At 45.8% G+C, this 17,167-nt stretch overlaps 1 protein-coding gene across 3 annotated transcripts in view; it reads left to right on the top strand.

Moving 5' to 3' along the window:
* FYCO1 (FYVE and coiled-coil domain autophagy adaptor 1) overlaps positions 1-17,167 on the top strand; it is a 77,910-nt gene that overhangs the window by 2,382 nt on the left and 58,361 nt on the right. For all 3 annotated transcript variants that reach the window (XR_611805.4, XM_003818474.5, XM_008971814.5), the window contains exons 2-4: positions 8,444-8,610; positions 11,790-11,896; positions 13,637-13,762. Coding sequence is in view for 2 of the 3 variants with exons in the window: in XM_003818474.5 (XP_003818522.3) it covers positions 8,556-8,610; positions 11,790-11,896; positions 13,637-13,762 (288 nt within the window). In the remaining variant the exon portion in view is untranslated. The remainder of the gene's footprint in view (positions 1-8,443; positions 8,611-11,789; positions 11,897-13,636; positions 13,763-17,167) is intronic.

Genomic DNA, 17,167 nt, shown 5'->3' with positions numbered 1-17,167 from the left:
TCTGTGGTTCTACCTATGGAAATGCTGTTTACCTTCTTGCTGTTCGTTGATACATCACAAAAATGGCTGAAATATCTGTACTACCCCCATAATAAGAGCCATTGCCTTGGAGCAAATGGGCCCCATGGCTTTGAGAAGAGGAGGATGGCAGAAGCTGTGCTCAATTGGGCAAGAGCAGTTTTATCCCTTTTCTCACATGGGAGCCAGTCAACCTGTTGATTTTAGTAACCTCCAGTGGTCCTTCCTGTTCACTTGGATCTCTGTGGCATTTGAAAGGCACCAAGGGCCTGTTTCTCATTAGGCCGGATGCCATTTGGAGGATGTGTACATCAGTGTGGTTCTGATGAAAGACTTAAGGAGAGTCTGTGGTTTGGGTATAGTATTGTGGCCCTGTGGCTGGGACCCAAGGGCTGATCTGGCCAACTACCTCAGGAATCTAGAGTACTATACCCTAGGCCAGTCCCAGGAACCCAAGTTAGGGGAAGTCCTTAGCATACAAAAGAAAAGCTTGGACCAAAAAAAGCATTCCAAGAAAACCATTAGCATGCAGGGGGCAAGGCCAAGAGAAGAATCCCTATGTGAAGTCCAGGATAGGGCTGGACAGCTGAATCAGAAACAGTGGTTTAAAATGGAGCTGGAAGGAATTTCCTGAAGTTGACTCTGCAGCCCCAGATGCTTTTTCCAGGGTATCTGTAGACTTGGTCAGGAGCAGGGAGGGGACACTTAGAAGCCTCAGCCACTGAGAATGTCTGTTACCCCCCCTTTCCCACCTCCTTCAAGGGTTGCGATTCTTAATTAATTCACATGAAGGAAGTTTACCTCTCAACATTGCATCTGAAAAAAGAAAGGTAGGAAGATGTCAAATGACTTCCCCAGGACAGATAGCGTGCCTAAAAATAGTTGAGTAAGCTAAATATACCTTGGGTCTCACCCAACCATGGCATGATCTTTGTTGCATTATTTGTTGCATAATACATAATGGAAAGTTCACGTAACTAGTCTGATTCCAAAATCTAAATAGGGTCCCATTTGACAAAACTTGGCTACCACTGGTAAGAGAGAAGAAAATATCTTGCTCATTGCTCCAACTCCAGCTTCAGAGCCATCCTGGGTCCTGCTTGCTCCTCCCATCTGCAGCATGGCCCCACCTCCTGCCTCTCTGCACCTACGCTGGCACTGCTGTTGTCATGCTCCTCCCCAAGAAGTGCAACAGAACCCAGGCCCACCAGCACCTCCCCTCCCCAGGTTGCCTTGTTGATGGTGTCACATGCACACTTTCAGGAATGGAGAGACAAGGGCCTTGGGAGGTGTATTTGTGCTAGGGCTGCCATAACAAAATACCACAGACTGAGTGGCTTAAGCAGCAGAAATGTACTTTCTCACAGTTCTGGAGGCTGTAAGTCCCAGATCAAGCCATTGGCAGGTTTGGCTTCTCCTGAGGCCTCTCTCCTTGGCTCTCAGACAGCCGCCTTCTTGCTGTGGCCTCACACGGCTTTTCCTCTGTGCTCCTGCATCCGTGGTATCTCTTGTGTGTGTCCAGAATTCCCCTTATAAACTCACCAGTTCCAATTGGATTTGGGCCCACTCTCATGGCCTCATTTAATCTTCATTACCTCTTTAAAGGCCCTGTCTTCAAATGCAGTCACATTCTGAGGTATGAGGGTTAGGGCTTCAACATCGAAATGCGGTGGGGTGGCGTGCACAATTCACCCCCTGACAGGAGGTTTGGGTTAGCAGGGTTGTTTGTGAGGGTGGCGGTGCTTTTCATTTTCCAGGATGGGGTGAAGGAGGCTGTGGGTAAGGCTTCCTCGGGAACCGAACTGTGGTTCACACTTCCTCCTGTCCACACCAAACCCAGCGAGACTGGAGCAGCTGGCCAAAGGAAGGTGTAGGGAGCATGAGCTGGGCAGGGCATGGCCTTGGCAGAGGGAGCAGAGCATTCAAACCCTGGAGGCAGGGCCCAGCCACAGAAGGGCATCGCAGGGATGCCTGAACATAGGCAGAGGGGAAGGAGGGAAGGAGGAGGGACAAGAAGATGGGCCTATCCCTATCGAGGTCAGGCAGCCCATCTGTAAAGGGCCTCACAAGCTGAGTTAAGAGATTTGTACCCATGTCTGACAGCAGTCACTGAGCTCTCAGGACACCAGAGGTCTGTTTATAAAGAGAGGCTAGGTAGGCAGTGTGGAGTAGACACACTTCATCCATCCCTGAATTATATTATTCTATTCACTCTGGGAATAATAGCTCACAATATTTTTACAATAATTACAACATAATGTTCACAATTTCTACATGGTGTTTTAAGTGCATTATTTTAGTCAACATACAAATAATTTATGCTCAATAAAGGAAAATTGAAAAATCAGAGAAATAGAATTTTTAAAAAAATGTGCTCATGATGGCCAGGCGCAGTGGCTCATGCCTGTAATCCCAGCACTTTGGGAGGCCAAGGCGGGTGAATCACGAGGTCAGGAGATCAAGACCATCCTGGCCAACATGGTGAAACCCCGTCTCTACTAAAATACATTAAAAAAAAAATTGCCAGTCGTGGTGGCGTGCGCCTGTAGCCCCAGCTACTCAGGAGGCTGAGGCAGGGGAAATCACTTGAACCTGGGAGGGGGAGGTTGCAGTGAGCTGAGATCGTGCCACTGCACTCCAGCCTGGCGACAGAGCGAGACTCCATTTCAAAAAAAAAGTGCTCTTGTTGCCACCATTGAAAGATTAGTAGTATTTACATCTTTGTACATTTCTATGCCTCAAAGTTTAGTTTGTATGGTGGGGCAAGGTATGTGTTTTGTTTTGTCTAATTCATTCATTCATTCAGCAGTAATTTATTGAGGGCTCTCCATGTGCCAGAACTGTGCTAGGGGAAATCATGAACAGCAACGAAGTTTACAGTCAAGTGGAAAGAATAGAGATTCAACAAAAAATTACCGTTGTGACAAATGGCCCCAGAAGCCACAGAAGCATAACGTGAGACTCTGCAGTGAGGGCTGAGAATCATGAGCGGAGTACAGTGTGGTACCTTGTATGTTCACTTGTTCTTATCAAAGCACTTACCAGGCCTCAAGTGCTCCTTCTTACTAGTTTTTATTGGGGTATATGTTATCTATTTCTCCTGCTGAGCCTGAGTTCCTTAAAGGTCAGAGCTCCACCCACTGCCCCTTTTCACAGCTATAGCCCCGGCTCCTGGTTCAGGCTTGCCTCTTAATCGTGCTGCCAAAAAATACCTTTTACCTGGCTGGCAGTTTGTTAGCACACAGAAGTTGCCTGCTGCTTCCTCAAGGCCATGTTTTGTGGCTATGTCATATTCTATCAGAGATTCAGTTCTTAGTTCATAACTAGCTGGATTGACCCCCTGACACTTCGGTCAGGAGAGGTCCCAGAGCATATAATTTTGGAGATCTGTAGTTTTTCCCCATCTAGGTTGGGCCTGTATTCTTTGGAGCAGGAGTAGATGCACCAGTTGAGTTCTTAATTATTGATGCAGTTGTTCCAGAGATTGTCCAGATTCTCATGCCTGTCATTGTCACCTCTTGGATATTTTCTCAGCCCCACAGCGTCAAGTACAGAGGTGTGGCTCCTCCCTTGAGCAACTGCCCACCTCACTAAAAAAAGACTTGGCTTCCCCAGATCCAAAAGCAACACCTCAGAGCCCTCTAAGTCCTGCTCTCTGGGGTCCATGGACTCGAATAGTGGCTGTTTTGTATGTGTTCTGGGAGAGCAACCAAGGAACCTGCTATTGTTGGTGGGGGGGAGGGGACCAAGAGAAGGTTCAAGAAGCCTCAAGTTCTCATTCCCTTTAAGAAAGAGAGAAGATGACAAGCAAAAAGGAGTGTTTGGGAAAGATGACCCAGGCATGCAGTGGGTTAACACTTTAATCATAGGTCCAAGGGGTTGGGTCACCTAATGAGTCTTTGTTCACGTGTGCTGAAATGCCTGCCTCTGAGCTGGCCTCTGGCAAACTCCGGAGCACTGTCCTAGCCACCCTCTTGAAGCTCTGGGAAGGGCAGTCTGCCTGCCCACTGATTGTTCCAGCCCCTGGGCCAGCAGGACCTCCAGGCCTTCGAAGCTACAGGTACCAGCCAAGTGCCTCCCTTTCTGTAGGTGGTAACTAGATAGTTGCCGTTGGGTGTGCTGAACCAGGCCTAGGCAATGGACTCTTCCAGAAAGGCTTTTCTGCCTTTTTAACCATCCTTGTCCTTAACATTCTTTCTTGGTCAGGGGAGACTTTACAACTGGTAGGCTCCTCCTTATTTGGGACTGGGGGAGGAATCCAACTGTAAGGTGTCCTCTCTGGGTCAGCCCTTAGCTATTGTGTTGGGAGCAAAATTTTGAAGGTGGAGAAAGGTTGACTTCCACGCCTCCAACCTCCTCCTCCCCTGATGATTCTTCTTTCCTTGTGTGACTACTCAGATGCTGTCTGAGCCAGTTTCTGGGCAATATTATGAGTATTAGTCACTTGGACCATAGCATAAATAGGTTTACATGAGTCAGTCAGCATCTTTGTATCTTAATTTGACTAAATTGCCGTTGCTATTGTTTAAGGCATTTAGGGCATCTGGGCAGGTATAGAAAAAACTTGGAGGTCAGAGAAGGTCCTTTACTTCTAAAATGATATCTAGGTCATGACTAGGAACTCATACAGTAGTACCAAGTGGAAAATAAGAATTTTTAAAAATGCATTGAGTCCCTTTTCCTCTTTGTCAGAAAATTGGATGTTTTCAGACATTTTGGATAGGCTTAAACATAATTTTGAGTTGTTGGCAAGGAAATTCAATGCTTCCAAAGATTTTATAAAATGCATTTCTCTGATATTTGAAAGAGCCTGTCAGAGACAGCAACGAAGGTTTTTACATGTTGTGCAACAAGGACTGTGGGTTTATGAGGTGATTGGCACACTGGGGGCCCTGTGAGGTGTGTGAGTCCTGGAGTCCTTACGCTGGTGCTGAGGCAGCCGTGGTAGTATGTACAGAGCTTTGAGTGTCTCCTGAGTTAGGAGAGCCATTTGCTAATGGGTTGTAGATGTCAGGATCAGGCTGGTTCATGCCAGGAGTCTGTGATTCCCTCAATGAAAGGGCAAGCTTATCTAGAGACACAAGGAAGTTGGCCATGTTTGGAGAGTGATCTTGCCCATTCTGTGCCTTTTGTTGGTTAGTAATGACCTCAGACCGAGACAGAGGAGCAAGGAGGGCAAGATGCTGAGTTCCTGAAAATAGCATCCCCATGGTGACCATGTTCTCTATGGAAGCTCTGATTTACTTCCTGAATCCCTGTGAGGTGATGACCCAGAGCCAGAGTGGGGAAGCCCACCACACCCCACAGGCCTGGCAGGCAGTTTCTTAGGGCTCATTACGCTGGTGGCGACACAGGCTCTTTGAAAAATCAGCTTGTGTAATGAGTGGCTGGGAACAGCTCACCCCACGACCTGGGAACTTGACACCAGCCAAGAGCACACTCCCAAGGTCAGACAGAGAAGGTCTCCTGCCTTGGGCTGACACAAGGGCAGTGTCACCAAAGCACCAAGAAGTCTTAAAGGAGTGTGTTGCCATCTGTGTTCAGGCTTATGATGCTGTTTGGGTTTGCAGACATTGTTTCCCTTGTGCCAGACTCCAGTTAGGGCTGGTTTCCAGAAAATCCAGCTGGTTGGTTCCTTCATTGTCCTGGCCGCAGCCCGGATGAGCTACTCAGGATCTGTTGTTGCTATCACCTCCTTCCCAAGCTCCACCCTCTCCACAGACATGGTCAGAAGTGTACACACAGACCCAGTGGGCTGCATTTAAAGATCACAGGGTATCACTCCAGTCGTCTTTCTCCAGGATTATTTCTCTCAGAGACTGCAAACTCCTCTGTGTTGGCAGCAGCCAAATAAGAGGAATGCAGATAGAGAAACAGCCTTTACTCTTGTGTGCCTCCGTCCCAGCATCCTTTTCTTCTTGGCTCTCTCCAGTGACTGCCTGTTCACTTTTTAGGCCTGGCCATCACAGAGTGTCTACCACTTCTCCCTTCCCCAAGCTGAATTAAATTTTCCCTTCCTCAGATCCCATTGCATTTTTTTTTATAAATTCATCCCAATGCTGCTTTTTTGTGAGATATAATTTATAGTTATATGAGTCGTGACAAGTATATGTTTGTCAAATACATATAGTCATGTAACCATCACCGTAATCAAGGCAGTAAACAGAATTGCCCCCCATATTTTCCTGTGCTCCTTTGTAGTCAGACCCTCCCTTCTCCCCTAGACCCTGGCAGCTACTGATGTGATTTCTCTCCTAATGATTTGCCTTTGCCAGAATAGCATATAAATGGGATTGCACAGTTGTGGTGGTTTGAGAGGCTTCTTTGACTCAGCACAGGGCATTTCAGATTCCTCCATGTTGTTTTGTATGCCCATAGTTCATATCTTCTCAGTACTGAGTGCCCATGACTTTTTATCCATATCTCTACGTGAGCTTCTTCCATTGTATCTGGATATGTGATATTTTTCCATCTGTCTCCTTGATGTGTAGCCAGGCTCTTCCAGGGCTGGACTGTGTCTTGTGTGCCTCTGTATCCCCAGCCTGCATGTAGCAGACACTTGACGGAATGTGCTAGGGCAGCTGTGTGTTGATAGTGGAGGTTCTTATCCTCTCTGACTCTCTCTAGGGCCCCGGCTGGTCCCTGCTCAGGCCTGTGTTCAGCTGGTGACCCGGAGAGACACCCAGGGATGGGCAGGCAGGCTTCTCATAAAGCACTCCCATCCTCAGTTTGGTGTCCCTGATGAATGGGTGCCAACACTTGTTGGGAGGTTTGGGGGGTTCTCTGTGGCTCCCCTGAAGCTCTTCTCTCTGGGACTCATGAATTCCTGGGACTGTGGTACGGGCATGTGTCTGTTTCCTTCCTCCTAAGCCAGAGAAGCCCTCTTTGGGCCTTGTTTGCACTGAGTCACAGCTACATTGGCTAGTTAGTTAAAAATAGGCTCTAGTTATCTCTGCCCTGTGATAGGCCCTCTCCTCGGGCAGAGGCAGGAATCCTTATGTAAATATTTGGAGGAGCTTGTGGCTGGGGTGGTTTCCATGCCAGGATCTGCTTGCCTGGACTCCTGGAGCCACGAGGGCAAGGTGGCAGTGGGAGAGTGAGAGGTGGCATATGTTAGAACACTCAGGGTGTTCACATTACTTGGGAGATGCTGGAGTTCATGGTAGTACCTCGAGCCGATGGAAGTGGTTGGTCATTTGCTGTAGTGACAATGGCTGAGTCTTAAAAAGTCAGTAGGACTTATTGGAAAACCACCAGGTTTGAAATCAGACTGACCAGAGTTCAGTCTCTGTGATTCCTCGCCTTACTGGCCCGTGGCCTAAAACAAGTTACATGACTCCTCTGAGCATCATTTTCTCCTTTGTAAACAGGGACGATGTTATCTGCTCCACCAGGGTGATTGTGAGAATTAAAAGTGATCACGTATGTAAAGCACGTAACAGAGCCCTGCACGCAATAGACCCTCATTTAGTGCTGGCTGCCGCCACAGCCAACTCTAGTCTTGCTATCTACTTTGCCAGCAAACATTACAACCTTGCACTGGATATCTAAGGGAAGAATGAGAGGTTCTGAAAGGACGTAGGATCTCCAGATGCATGTCCAGACCTCTTTCCAATGTGCTCACATCTCTTTAACTTCTGTTGGCCTTCAGCCCTACGGTTAAATCACTTCAACAGCTGCCCATGTAGGGCTGATAACTCAGGACTCACCAGCTGGGAGAGGACTGTAACCAAACTTAAAAATAGAGACACATCCATTGCCTGGTGCAGGGGCTGTGCAGGCCTCTGGAGAGAAGGCCAGGCAGCATCTGCACACCCAGGCTGAGTTGGACTCTGGGCAGCTGGAGGCTTCAAGCCTCACGACGAAGGGGACCCTGCCAGGCAAGCCCGGCTTTCCTTGGTCCAGAAGTTCTGAGGGTATGTGTCCTCATCCTCTCCCCCAACTAGCACTGCCTGGCTAGAGACTGACCATTCTTCAGAGAAAGAAAGGTGGAGAGGGTGTGGGGCCAGGTGTGGGGGAGATGGGGATCCTTAGGCTTAGCAGAGCTGTCTGAAGCTGGGCTGCACTGATTCCGTGTAGCCTTTGGTATAAGGGGATGGAGAGAGCCACTAGGTGGCTTTTTAAAGGAAAGTAAGGCAGTCCTATCTAAGGTGAATGGAAAGCGAGCTCAAAAAGATAGGCTGCAATATGATTGATCTAATTTCTTGTTTAGCCCCAAACCAGGTCACTGTGTCTGAATATAAGTGTGTCAGAAACAAACCAGAGAATGCCCACAGAACAAGGCCCACACAGAAAGGTCAAGCCCTCCTGTTGAGGGAATACACCCAGATAGGGTGACCTTTGTGCCCAGAGCAGAGTTCTCTAATATTGTCATTAAATTGTGTCTGTGTCTGCTTCCTCCATGGCCTCCCCTTCCTCTGTGCAGGTGCCACCATGGAGTCTGACCACTGCTGAGCAGACAGCCACTGAGGGCCGAAATTCTGAGCCTTCCTCTGGACCCAGGCAGGAGACACACAGACAAGAAAGGCAAACTCACCATGGCCTCCACCAATGCAGAGAGCCAGCTCCAGAGAATCATCCGAGACTTGCAAGGTATGGTAGGTTGCTGGGCAGGCTGAGTTTGGTTTTGAGGGACTTGTGGCAGGGCTTTTTGCTGTTGCCAGTTGAAATTCAACCCTTTCATTTTTGTTCACACAACGAGTAATTGGAGTCCTCAGGTCACATCATATTGAAATATTTGGGTCTCAAATATCCACCTTGTGTAAGGCTTGGAAAGCTTGCCTGGTTTCCTTTCAGAGAACTGTAAAGCCAGTTTGTAAACAAAATCATACACCCGGCTCCAGGACTGGGTCTGATTTCCATTAGTGCACACATGTGTGTTTTGAAGCTGCCTGTTAAGTCTTTGGCTAAATCCCAAACTTTTGGGCTCTGATGAAGTTGGCTTCTTTGGAAAAGAATGTTCCTTCTCCCACTGAGCAGGAAGGACAGAGACCCACCTGTCTTGTTTTGCTGCCCAACCGGGTCCTGGCTGGCAGATGGCCCATTGCCTGGGATGCACTGTAGGTCCAGTCCTGCTGCCTCCCAGACTTCCCTGAGCTCAGCGTTGTCCACTGAGAGAGGCTATGACTTGTATCCCTTATCTCACTGGAGAAAAGCAAGGCAGAGGAAGGTGCAGATAAAGTTTCATAGACTCAGGAGAAACGGACTATTTTCTTTTTGGCTGCAAATTCCAAGTTTCACTCTTTCAGATGCTGTCCCAGGGGTCAGAATTTTTATAAGTTTTCCATCCCCACTCATCACCAGTGCTGACCTTTAAGCTCTTCGGAGCTCTAGGACACTTGATACTACACAGTCTGAAGCTGACCACTTCCTCCGTGCCTGCAGAGTCCGCTGTGACACTTTTCTGACAGACTAAAGGCCCAGGCTTCTAACTGCTTGGGCACCACAAGCAGTTAGCTCCCATACCAGGAGCCATTGGCCTAGCATGGCCACAGTGCAGTTCTCATTCTGAAGTTCCAAAGTCAACAAGATAAAAAACATTTTCTCAGGCTTTTAATCTTGTGTCTACCATGCCTTGGGCCTCTGATAGCTAACAATTTCATGGCATTTGATGTGCACCGGGCACTTTCTATACCAACAGTCTGGCACCAGTCTATGCTCCTAACCACTCTAGTCTACTTTCAGCTAAGACGTTAGATGCTTTTTTAAATCTACACGGAGAGGCAGAGAAAGTGAAATGCCAGTCTCTGCAAATCTGAGTTTGCCACTGGCTTTAAGAGGTCTCTCCATAAAGTAGATAGTCTTTTCTGTGTTTCAATATCTGGTTCTTGAGGATAACTTTGAGACCTGGAGGTCCTTATTGGGAGGGAAGAGGGTGAAATAGGGGACCCTCAGGTAGAGCTTCTGATCTAGACCATTGTCTATCCCATGTACCAGCTGAGTCTGGCCACCCCCAACATCCTGGGCTGATTTCAATGTCCTTTACATAGGCCACAGAGCACTTTGGTGGGAATTCTTGAAAGGTGCCACTTTCTCAGTACCCTCCACTTTCATCTGTTGGTAAATGTCTTAATAAGCATACAAATCTACAGCATCTACCATGAGAGTGGAGTGTCCTTAACTGAGGCATCTTTGTGCGGTACACAGCCTTCACTCCTCTGCAGGGCAGCCCACTTATCCTCTTGGTGACAGCAGTTTCAAAGACTTTGGAGTCAGGCAGGGGTGTGCTCAGCTTCTGGCTTCTCTTTTAACCCTGGAAAATGTTGGACAAGTCCCTTCACCTTTCCAACGCACAGTTGTTTCCTTCATGTGCCAGGTGGGTTTGATGATAACACCCACTTCTCAAGATTATTGAAAGAATCAAATAGTAATTCCTGCAAAGCTAATATTACTTAGAGTATCAGAGATTAGAGCTGAAAATTTCATATTTCATATCCAGAGTCTACTCCTTCAAAGTTTCAGGAGTTCCCAGATCAGGTTGCGAGTGTTTACCTGGCCTGAGGAGGCAGGAGGGTGGAGGAGGAAGGCTCTTTGTCTCTCCCAGGCCCCTGGCTCACTGGCTGTCAGTGCCAGCCATTGCAGACACTTCTAGCAAGGTACAGTGGACAACAGTCACTTGTAAGAATCAGTCCCAAGAACCTGTCTCCACCATTTGCTAATCTTTGCCTGAGGGGTCGTGTTGATTACATTTTCAGCCATCTTAGGCTTGGCTTCAGTCCTGGACAGGTCTGCTTCAAACCATGGTTCTTGGGAGCAGGGTTTAAGAATTTAAGAATTGCCAGAGAGGCAGATAGTTTTGTGAAGCACATCCCAACCCTCTCTGCTGGGGAAATGTTTTCCAGGATCTAAACCAAATCCAGTGTCTCGATAGTCCCTCTGTCCCACAGCAGAGGCAGTGAGTGAGAGTCAAAAGTGGGTTTTCCTCTTTTCTACACAGGGAGGTGAATTATCTTAGAAGTTAAGAGGTGGGCTCTGGAGTTAGACAGCTCTTGAGAAAACCAGGGTTCTTATTCCAGCTCTGCTGTTTGCCACCCATGATCTTTGGCCAAGTGCTCTGATTTCTCTGTACACTCCTCGTCTGCAAAATGGGGATAATCATAGCAGACTTCATAGATTCTAAATTGTACTTTTTTTTTGACATTTTAACAGCTCCGAAACTGTAATGTATATTATAATTAATTGTATCTTAGATTCATCGAAATAAGGCAATCCCTGCCTCTCAATGCCATATTAAATGAGAAAAATACACGTAAAGGCCTAGCCCCTCAAGGACACTCAGTTAACAGAAGCAGGTGCGGTTGTCATTGTTGGAATTGTGATTGTCACTACTATTATTTGCACATACTGGGTATTCTGATCCTGCGCTTACCTATAATGAGCAGTAGGATTATAGTGAAGAACCTGAAATATGGCTAGAATAAAGGTAAAGCTTTCTGGAAGTCAGTATTCAGGGACTGAATTGATTCATCCACACAGCAAACATTTGTTGTCCAGCTACTATATGCAAATTACTAGCCCTGGGTGGTGGACAGACAAGGGTGAACAAGAAATGTGCCCAGTCAACAAGCATTGTAAAGTATCTGTGGGCTCTCAGGACATTTCAACACTCCCTGACTTGGAGTTATATCTCATGGATACTTACATACCCTTTTATGTTTCAGAGGTGCTTTGTATCACTGACCACTTGCTCCTCATGCTTCCTGGATTATTTCTGCTTCTCTGTCTGAGTTTAGTCACTATCTGGTTACATGTTCCTATTTGTTGTCTTAAAGATGCTGTGACAGAACTAAGCAAAGAATTTCAGGAAGCAGGGGAACCCATCACGGATGACAGCACCAGCTTGCATAAATTTTCTTATAAACTTGAGTATCTCCTGCAAGTAAGTGACGCCTGTAATGTGTTGATTTTTGCACTGGTATCTCTTTTCTCCCTCTTGGGTCACTCATCAGCATTCAAGATATGGTTCAAAAAGCCCAAGGAGCCAGTAAGCCCTTGTGGTTAGATTGAAGGTCAGAGCAGTCCCCAGTGCCAGCTCAATCCTCCAAGTGTGATCCTTTGGGGAATTGCAATGTTGCCCCTTAGGATGGCTTTGAGAATCAAGAACATCCTTTAGAGATTTAGGTCATTGTAAGGTAGGTCGGAAGGTTACTGTATGGCAAAGATCTTAACTTTGGGACAGTTACATACCCCTTTGGGAGTTTAGTGAAAGCTATAGAGTCTTCCCAAAAAGACATTCGTGTATGTATACACACAATCACGCATTTTTGCAGGCAGATTCTAAGAGTGTGTGGACCCTCTAAAGATTATCCATGGGCTTCTGTTTTAGAGCTTTGCTACTCAATGTGCAGTCCATAGACCAGCAGCATCAGCATCCTCTGGGAGCTTATTTGTAGTATATTCTTGGCTCCCACCCCCACCTACTGAATCAGAATCTCTGGGGTCAGCCCAGGATATTTTCTTTTAACATATTGATGGTATAACTCTTATCCCTGCTTAGCCCAAAAAGTGCTGATGTAAAAAACACTGCAGATGTGGAAAAATGCATGCAACTAAAATAGGCAGGAAAGAAATGCTGTAGAAGTTATTTTAGGGTAGTGGTATTAGGTGTTAAATTTTTTTCTATTTTTGTGTTTTGTTTTATCTAGATATCCTAATAACATACGCATATCTTGCTTCTGTAATCAGAAAAAAAATGCTATAAAATGTTATAGAAAGATATACCTGTGTCATTGTGAACACCATTATTTTGCAACGTCACATCCCACCAAAGCACGTAGTATGCGGGCCCACTAGAGGAAAGGCCCCTAACGTGCTGAAGGGCTTGCCTCTCTCATGACATTTCAGCTGGTTCTTTAACATTGTAAAAATGTTTTTGAGCCTTTCTTTTTTTCAATTAAGCCCATTTTGGTTTTGGGTTTGAAATGACTCAGAGCTGACATTTATTTAAATTTATTGTAGGTGTATTAAAACGATATTGAAACTGAAGTGTTGAGTAACTGGGATAAAAGGTCATTATCTTATTTCCCTAAGTCGAAGCATAGTTAACACTCTTCATATTGCCCTTAAGACTCTTTTCTTTTTCTTTTTTTTTTTTTTCTTTGAGACAGGGTTTCACTCTTGTTGCCCAGGCTGGAGTGCAGTAGTGCAATCTTGGCTCACTGCTACCTCTGCCTCCTGGGTTCAAGTGATTCTCCTGCCTCAGCCTCTTGAGTAGCTGGGATCACAGGCACCCGCCACCACACCCAGCTAATTTTTGTATTTTTAGTAGAGATGGGGTTTCACCATGTTGGCCAGGCTGGTCTTGGACCCCTGACCTCAGGTGATCCACCCACCTCAGCCTCCCAAAGTGCTGGATTACCAGCGTGAGCCACCGCACATGGCCAAGACTCTTTTCTTGTGTTTCTTTCTCATCCGTTAATAACACCTTCGGTGGTTTTCCACCCAGCTGTATGAACAGGGTATTAACACACCTTGATTTGCCAATAAATAAAAATAATGCCAATAAAGGGCCTCACCCAGTGCTGGCACCTAAGAAGCTATTGTTATTATTTATCATTTAAATGCCGGGATGAAGAGCAGTGGGTTTGGACCTCATCTCCCTTTCCCTTTCCCTACCCAGTTTGATCAGAAAGAGAAGGCCACTCTCCTGGGCAACAAGAAGGACTACTGGGATTACTTCTGTGCCTGCCTGGCCAAGGTGAAAGGAGCCAATGATGGGATCCGATTTGTCAAGTCTATCTCAGAGGTAAGCTGAGCAAGCAGCCAACAACTTCATGTCGTCCTTTTGCCTGCTTAAAGCAGCTCTTGCAGAGACCTTTGCTGCAGACAGCTAAATAAGGAAGTGGGAGTTTATGGGTGGTAAAGAAATCTAGTCCAGGTATACGTAATGCCCATTGTTGCAGTGGCTCAAGGTTGGGGAAACCACTTCAGTGAGTGTTTATCAAGGGGAAGAATGCTGAGTCCTGAATGTACCTTAGGCCACAACCCGCATGTTACTTAACAGGGTGGCCTATTCACATACATTGTAGTCTGCTAATGGCAGCCCTTGAGGCGTAAAGCATAGGATGACTCCATCTTTTTAAAAAACTCATTTTCTGAGATAAAATTCTTTAGAGTTTGCTATGCTGCTTTCCCTACACTTTGCCCAGGAAACTTAGATTTGAAATAAGAATGATGTGGGATCTCAAGAGACATTTCTTAAAATAGTGATGTGCCAACTTTCTACTTTCAATTCTGAGCCCCTCAAGAGCAAAATGCCATGGCTTTGCTGTTTTACAAAACTCCAGAACAACAAACACACACACATACTTCACATACACACTCACACTCTCCTTTCTGTTTATTTTCCACCCTCAACCCCCAGAGAATCTTTCTTCTCTCTCCTCAGCCTATTCCATCCAGGAGTGCAGAACTTTGCATATCAGGGAGCAGGTAAACCCCTTGATTTGAGACAGGAGGTTTGTACATTTCTTCTTTCTTTTCAGTAAGTGTGAAGTCAGTTTAAAGTCAACACACCTGCTGCTTGGCTGGCTGCCCACAAATACCACAGCCTAAGGTATTCTGGGAAGGGCTCCTCACCAAACACGCCAGCTGGAGCTAAATGACTTTCTTCTTATAGAGAATGATGGTGTTAAATATGCTGACATCAATGGCTGGACATTTCCCACCATTTGCACTCTCTGACATCTGAGACGATGAGGAAGGATCCTGGCTCTAAAGGGCTGGTTCTGCGAGTTTCTTTAATGTCCATGTTAGTGTGGATGAGTCTTGTGAGGTCTGGTGGGATACTTGGGTCCATGAGGTAGAGCAGTATTTTAATTTTAATGCGTCATAAATGTGGAAGAGGTTCTCTTTGTCTCCTCTCTTCATTCCTCAGCTGCTGCATCAGAGCAACTAAAGCCTTTAACTTTATGACTTTGGACAGTTGAAGTCTGGAAATAAATTTAGTTTTAATCCGCATTCCCCAGGATTATGAAATGCTTGCTAAAACTCATCTACTTTTTGGCTAGTTTCTTCTTCTTTCTCATAATGCAGACAGATCTTTAGACAGTCTGAAGCCATGGAAATTGACTTTCTAGAAGCAAAAAACATTCCTTGCTTGCATGAATGTTGGTGTTTTAGTGGCTGGCATAGGCTCTGCTTCCCATAGGGTCCAGTTTCATCTCTGTTGAAGACTGCTCTCTGGGGCATCATTGGTTGGAATGGCTTGGAACATCCCTAGGCTAAGTGAGTTGCTGGATACTTGGTTAATTTTAATAATCAAGTAGCCATCTGGGTCTTTAACTGAGAGGGCAAGAGTTAATGGATAAGAAGCATTTGTAGGTCCCCTCAGACCCCTTTGAGGTAGGCGGTAGCTATTTAGGCTAAAATAGGTGAAGGTTCTAAGAAACCATTTCTGGAGATTCAGTAGGGGCTCAGCTTGGACTGTGTTTCACTGTGATGAGGGTGTAGCTCGACGTCGGGCTCATGGCACAATGACCTGGTTTAAAGCAGAATCAGCTCTCATGTACCCTGCAGATTTCCTGTCCTTTGCTGCCATTGTATTGCTTCTCTGGATAGTGTATGTGGGTTCTGATTAGAAGCTAAAAAAAATTAAGGAATTAGTTAATGAAAGTGGATCCATAATCTCAAAACATAAAAAGGCCATGCAGCATTTTGATTTGCAGTACAAAGGAACTATTGTTCCCTTCCCCCTAAAAATACCTTTTAAAATAAATAGTTCCCCATATATATATATATATATTTAATTCAGTTAATGGGCCTGATTAACAAAGGAACTATTGTTCCCTTCCCCCTAAAAATACCTTTTAAAATAAATAGATCCCTTTATATATATATATATATATATATATTTAATTCAGTTAATGGGCCTGATTAAAAGTATAGCCTTAAATGTTTGCCATTAAAAAAGTTTTGATGTTCTAAAGGCTGGTATAATGGTAAGTTTGCCAAAAATAAGGACAAGTTCCTGTCTTTGGGAGCTTACAGACCTGGGCTGTGATGTGAGGGTCTTAATGAAATTCTGCAGGGTGTGTGTTTGTATAATTGACACGCTTCACTTTACAATGCCTTGCTCACCTCTTTCCAATGGCCTGAATTTCCTGGTTATCACCACTAAACACTTTGTTCTCACCTCAATCGTCAGTGGAAAACTGATTTAGACAGGATATACCATCAAGATTCTCCCCCGCGCATCTGCTGAGATCGTCTATCTGCAGACATGTCATGGTGGTTTTTATAAAGCCAATAAACCAGGCTGCTGCTGCCTGCCTTCACTTCCAGGTGTCCTGGCTGTACCCAAAACATACATGGGGAAATGTCTTACAGCTTCTGTAGTTAAAGAGAGTTAACACCTTTTTGTTTTTTAAAACTACTTCATATGGTATCATTTCCTTGAGTCAGCAGTAAGAAGAAATATAGCTCTGAGCTAAAAGGTGCTATACACCAGGATGTTTACCCCATTGAATCAGGAAATATGTGGTACAGCCTCAATCACTGGCATTTAATGCCAATATTTCCTGACTCAATATAGTGTTGGAATTAAAATTTGAATAGTATGAGGTATAGGAACCCTCTGGCAAACCACTGCTCCCCCTTCCGCCATCACATATACACACTGTAAATATTTCTGACCTTTGAAGGGGTGGGGAGGGTATTGGTCCCAGCTTACCCTACCCAGAGCCAGAGCCTGAGAGAGCAGGTACTTGTGGTAGGTCAGGAGGTTTTGAATTCCTGCCTACTTTCTTGAGTTTCTGGGCTGACCTATAAGGAATATGAATCCTAATTTGCAAACTTGCCCAAGTGTCTTCTGTGGCTGTCCCTTTTATTCCATCCGCCTTGGCCATTATATGCTCCCAGCTGACAGAGCCCTGCTTTGCAGCCTCATGGCAGAGTCTCTGACCAACATATCCCATTTCCATCACAACAAGCTTTTGAGTGGTGAATTTAAGCCTCAAACAGTTACGGTCACATCTTCTCCTTCCTCTGAATTGGATTTTAGGTATAAGCTCTGTGGGGAGAGGTTTTGAAGACAGGCCTGCACCTGGGCCTTCCTATGCCATCCATGCCAAACTTGTGAGACAGACCCATATCCATTTTATCCTTAGCCCACTGTGACTGGGCTGCCTAGAGACACCCCTGGTCTCACCCC

This window comes from Pan paniscus, chromosome 2, assembly GCF_029289425.2.
Source record: "Pan paniscus chromosome 2, NHGRI_mPanPan1-v2.0_pri, whole genome shotgun sequence".
NCBI classification, from domain to species: Eukaryota; Metazoa; Chordata; class Mammalia; order Primates; family Hominidae; genus Pan; species Pan paniscus.
This window is presented reverse-complemented; position numbering and strand designations above follow the sequence as displayed.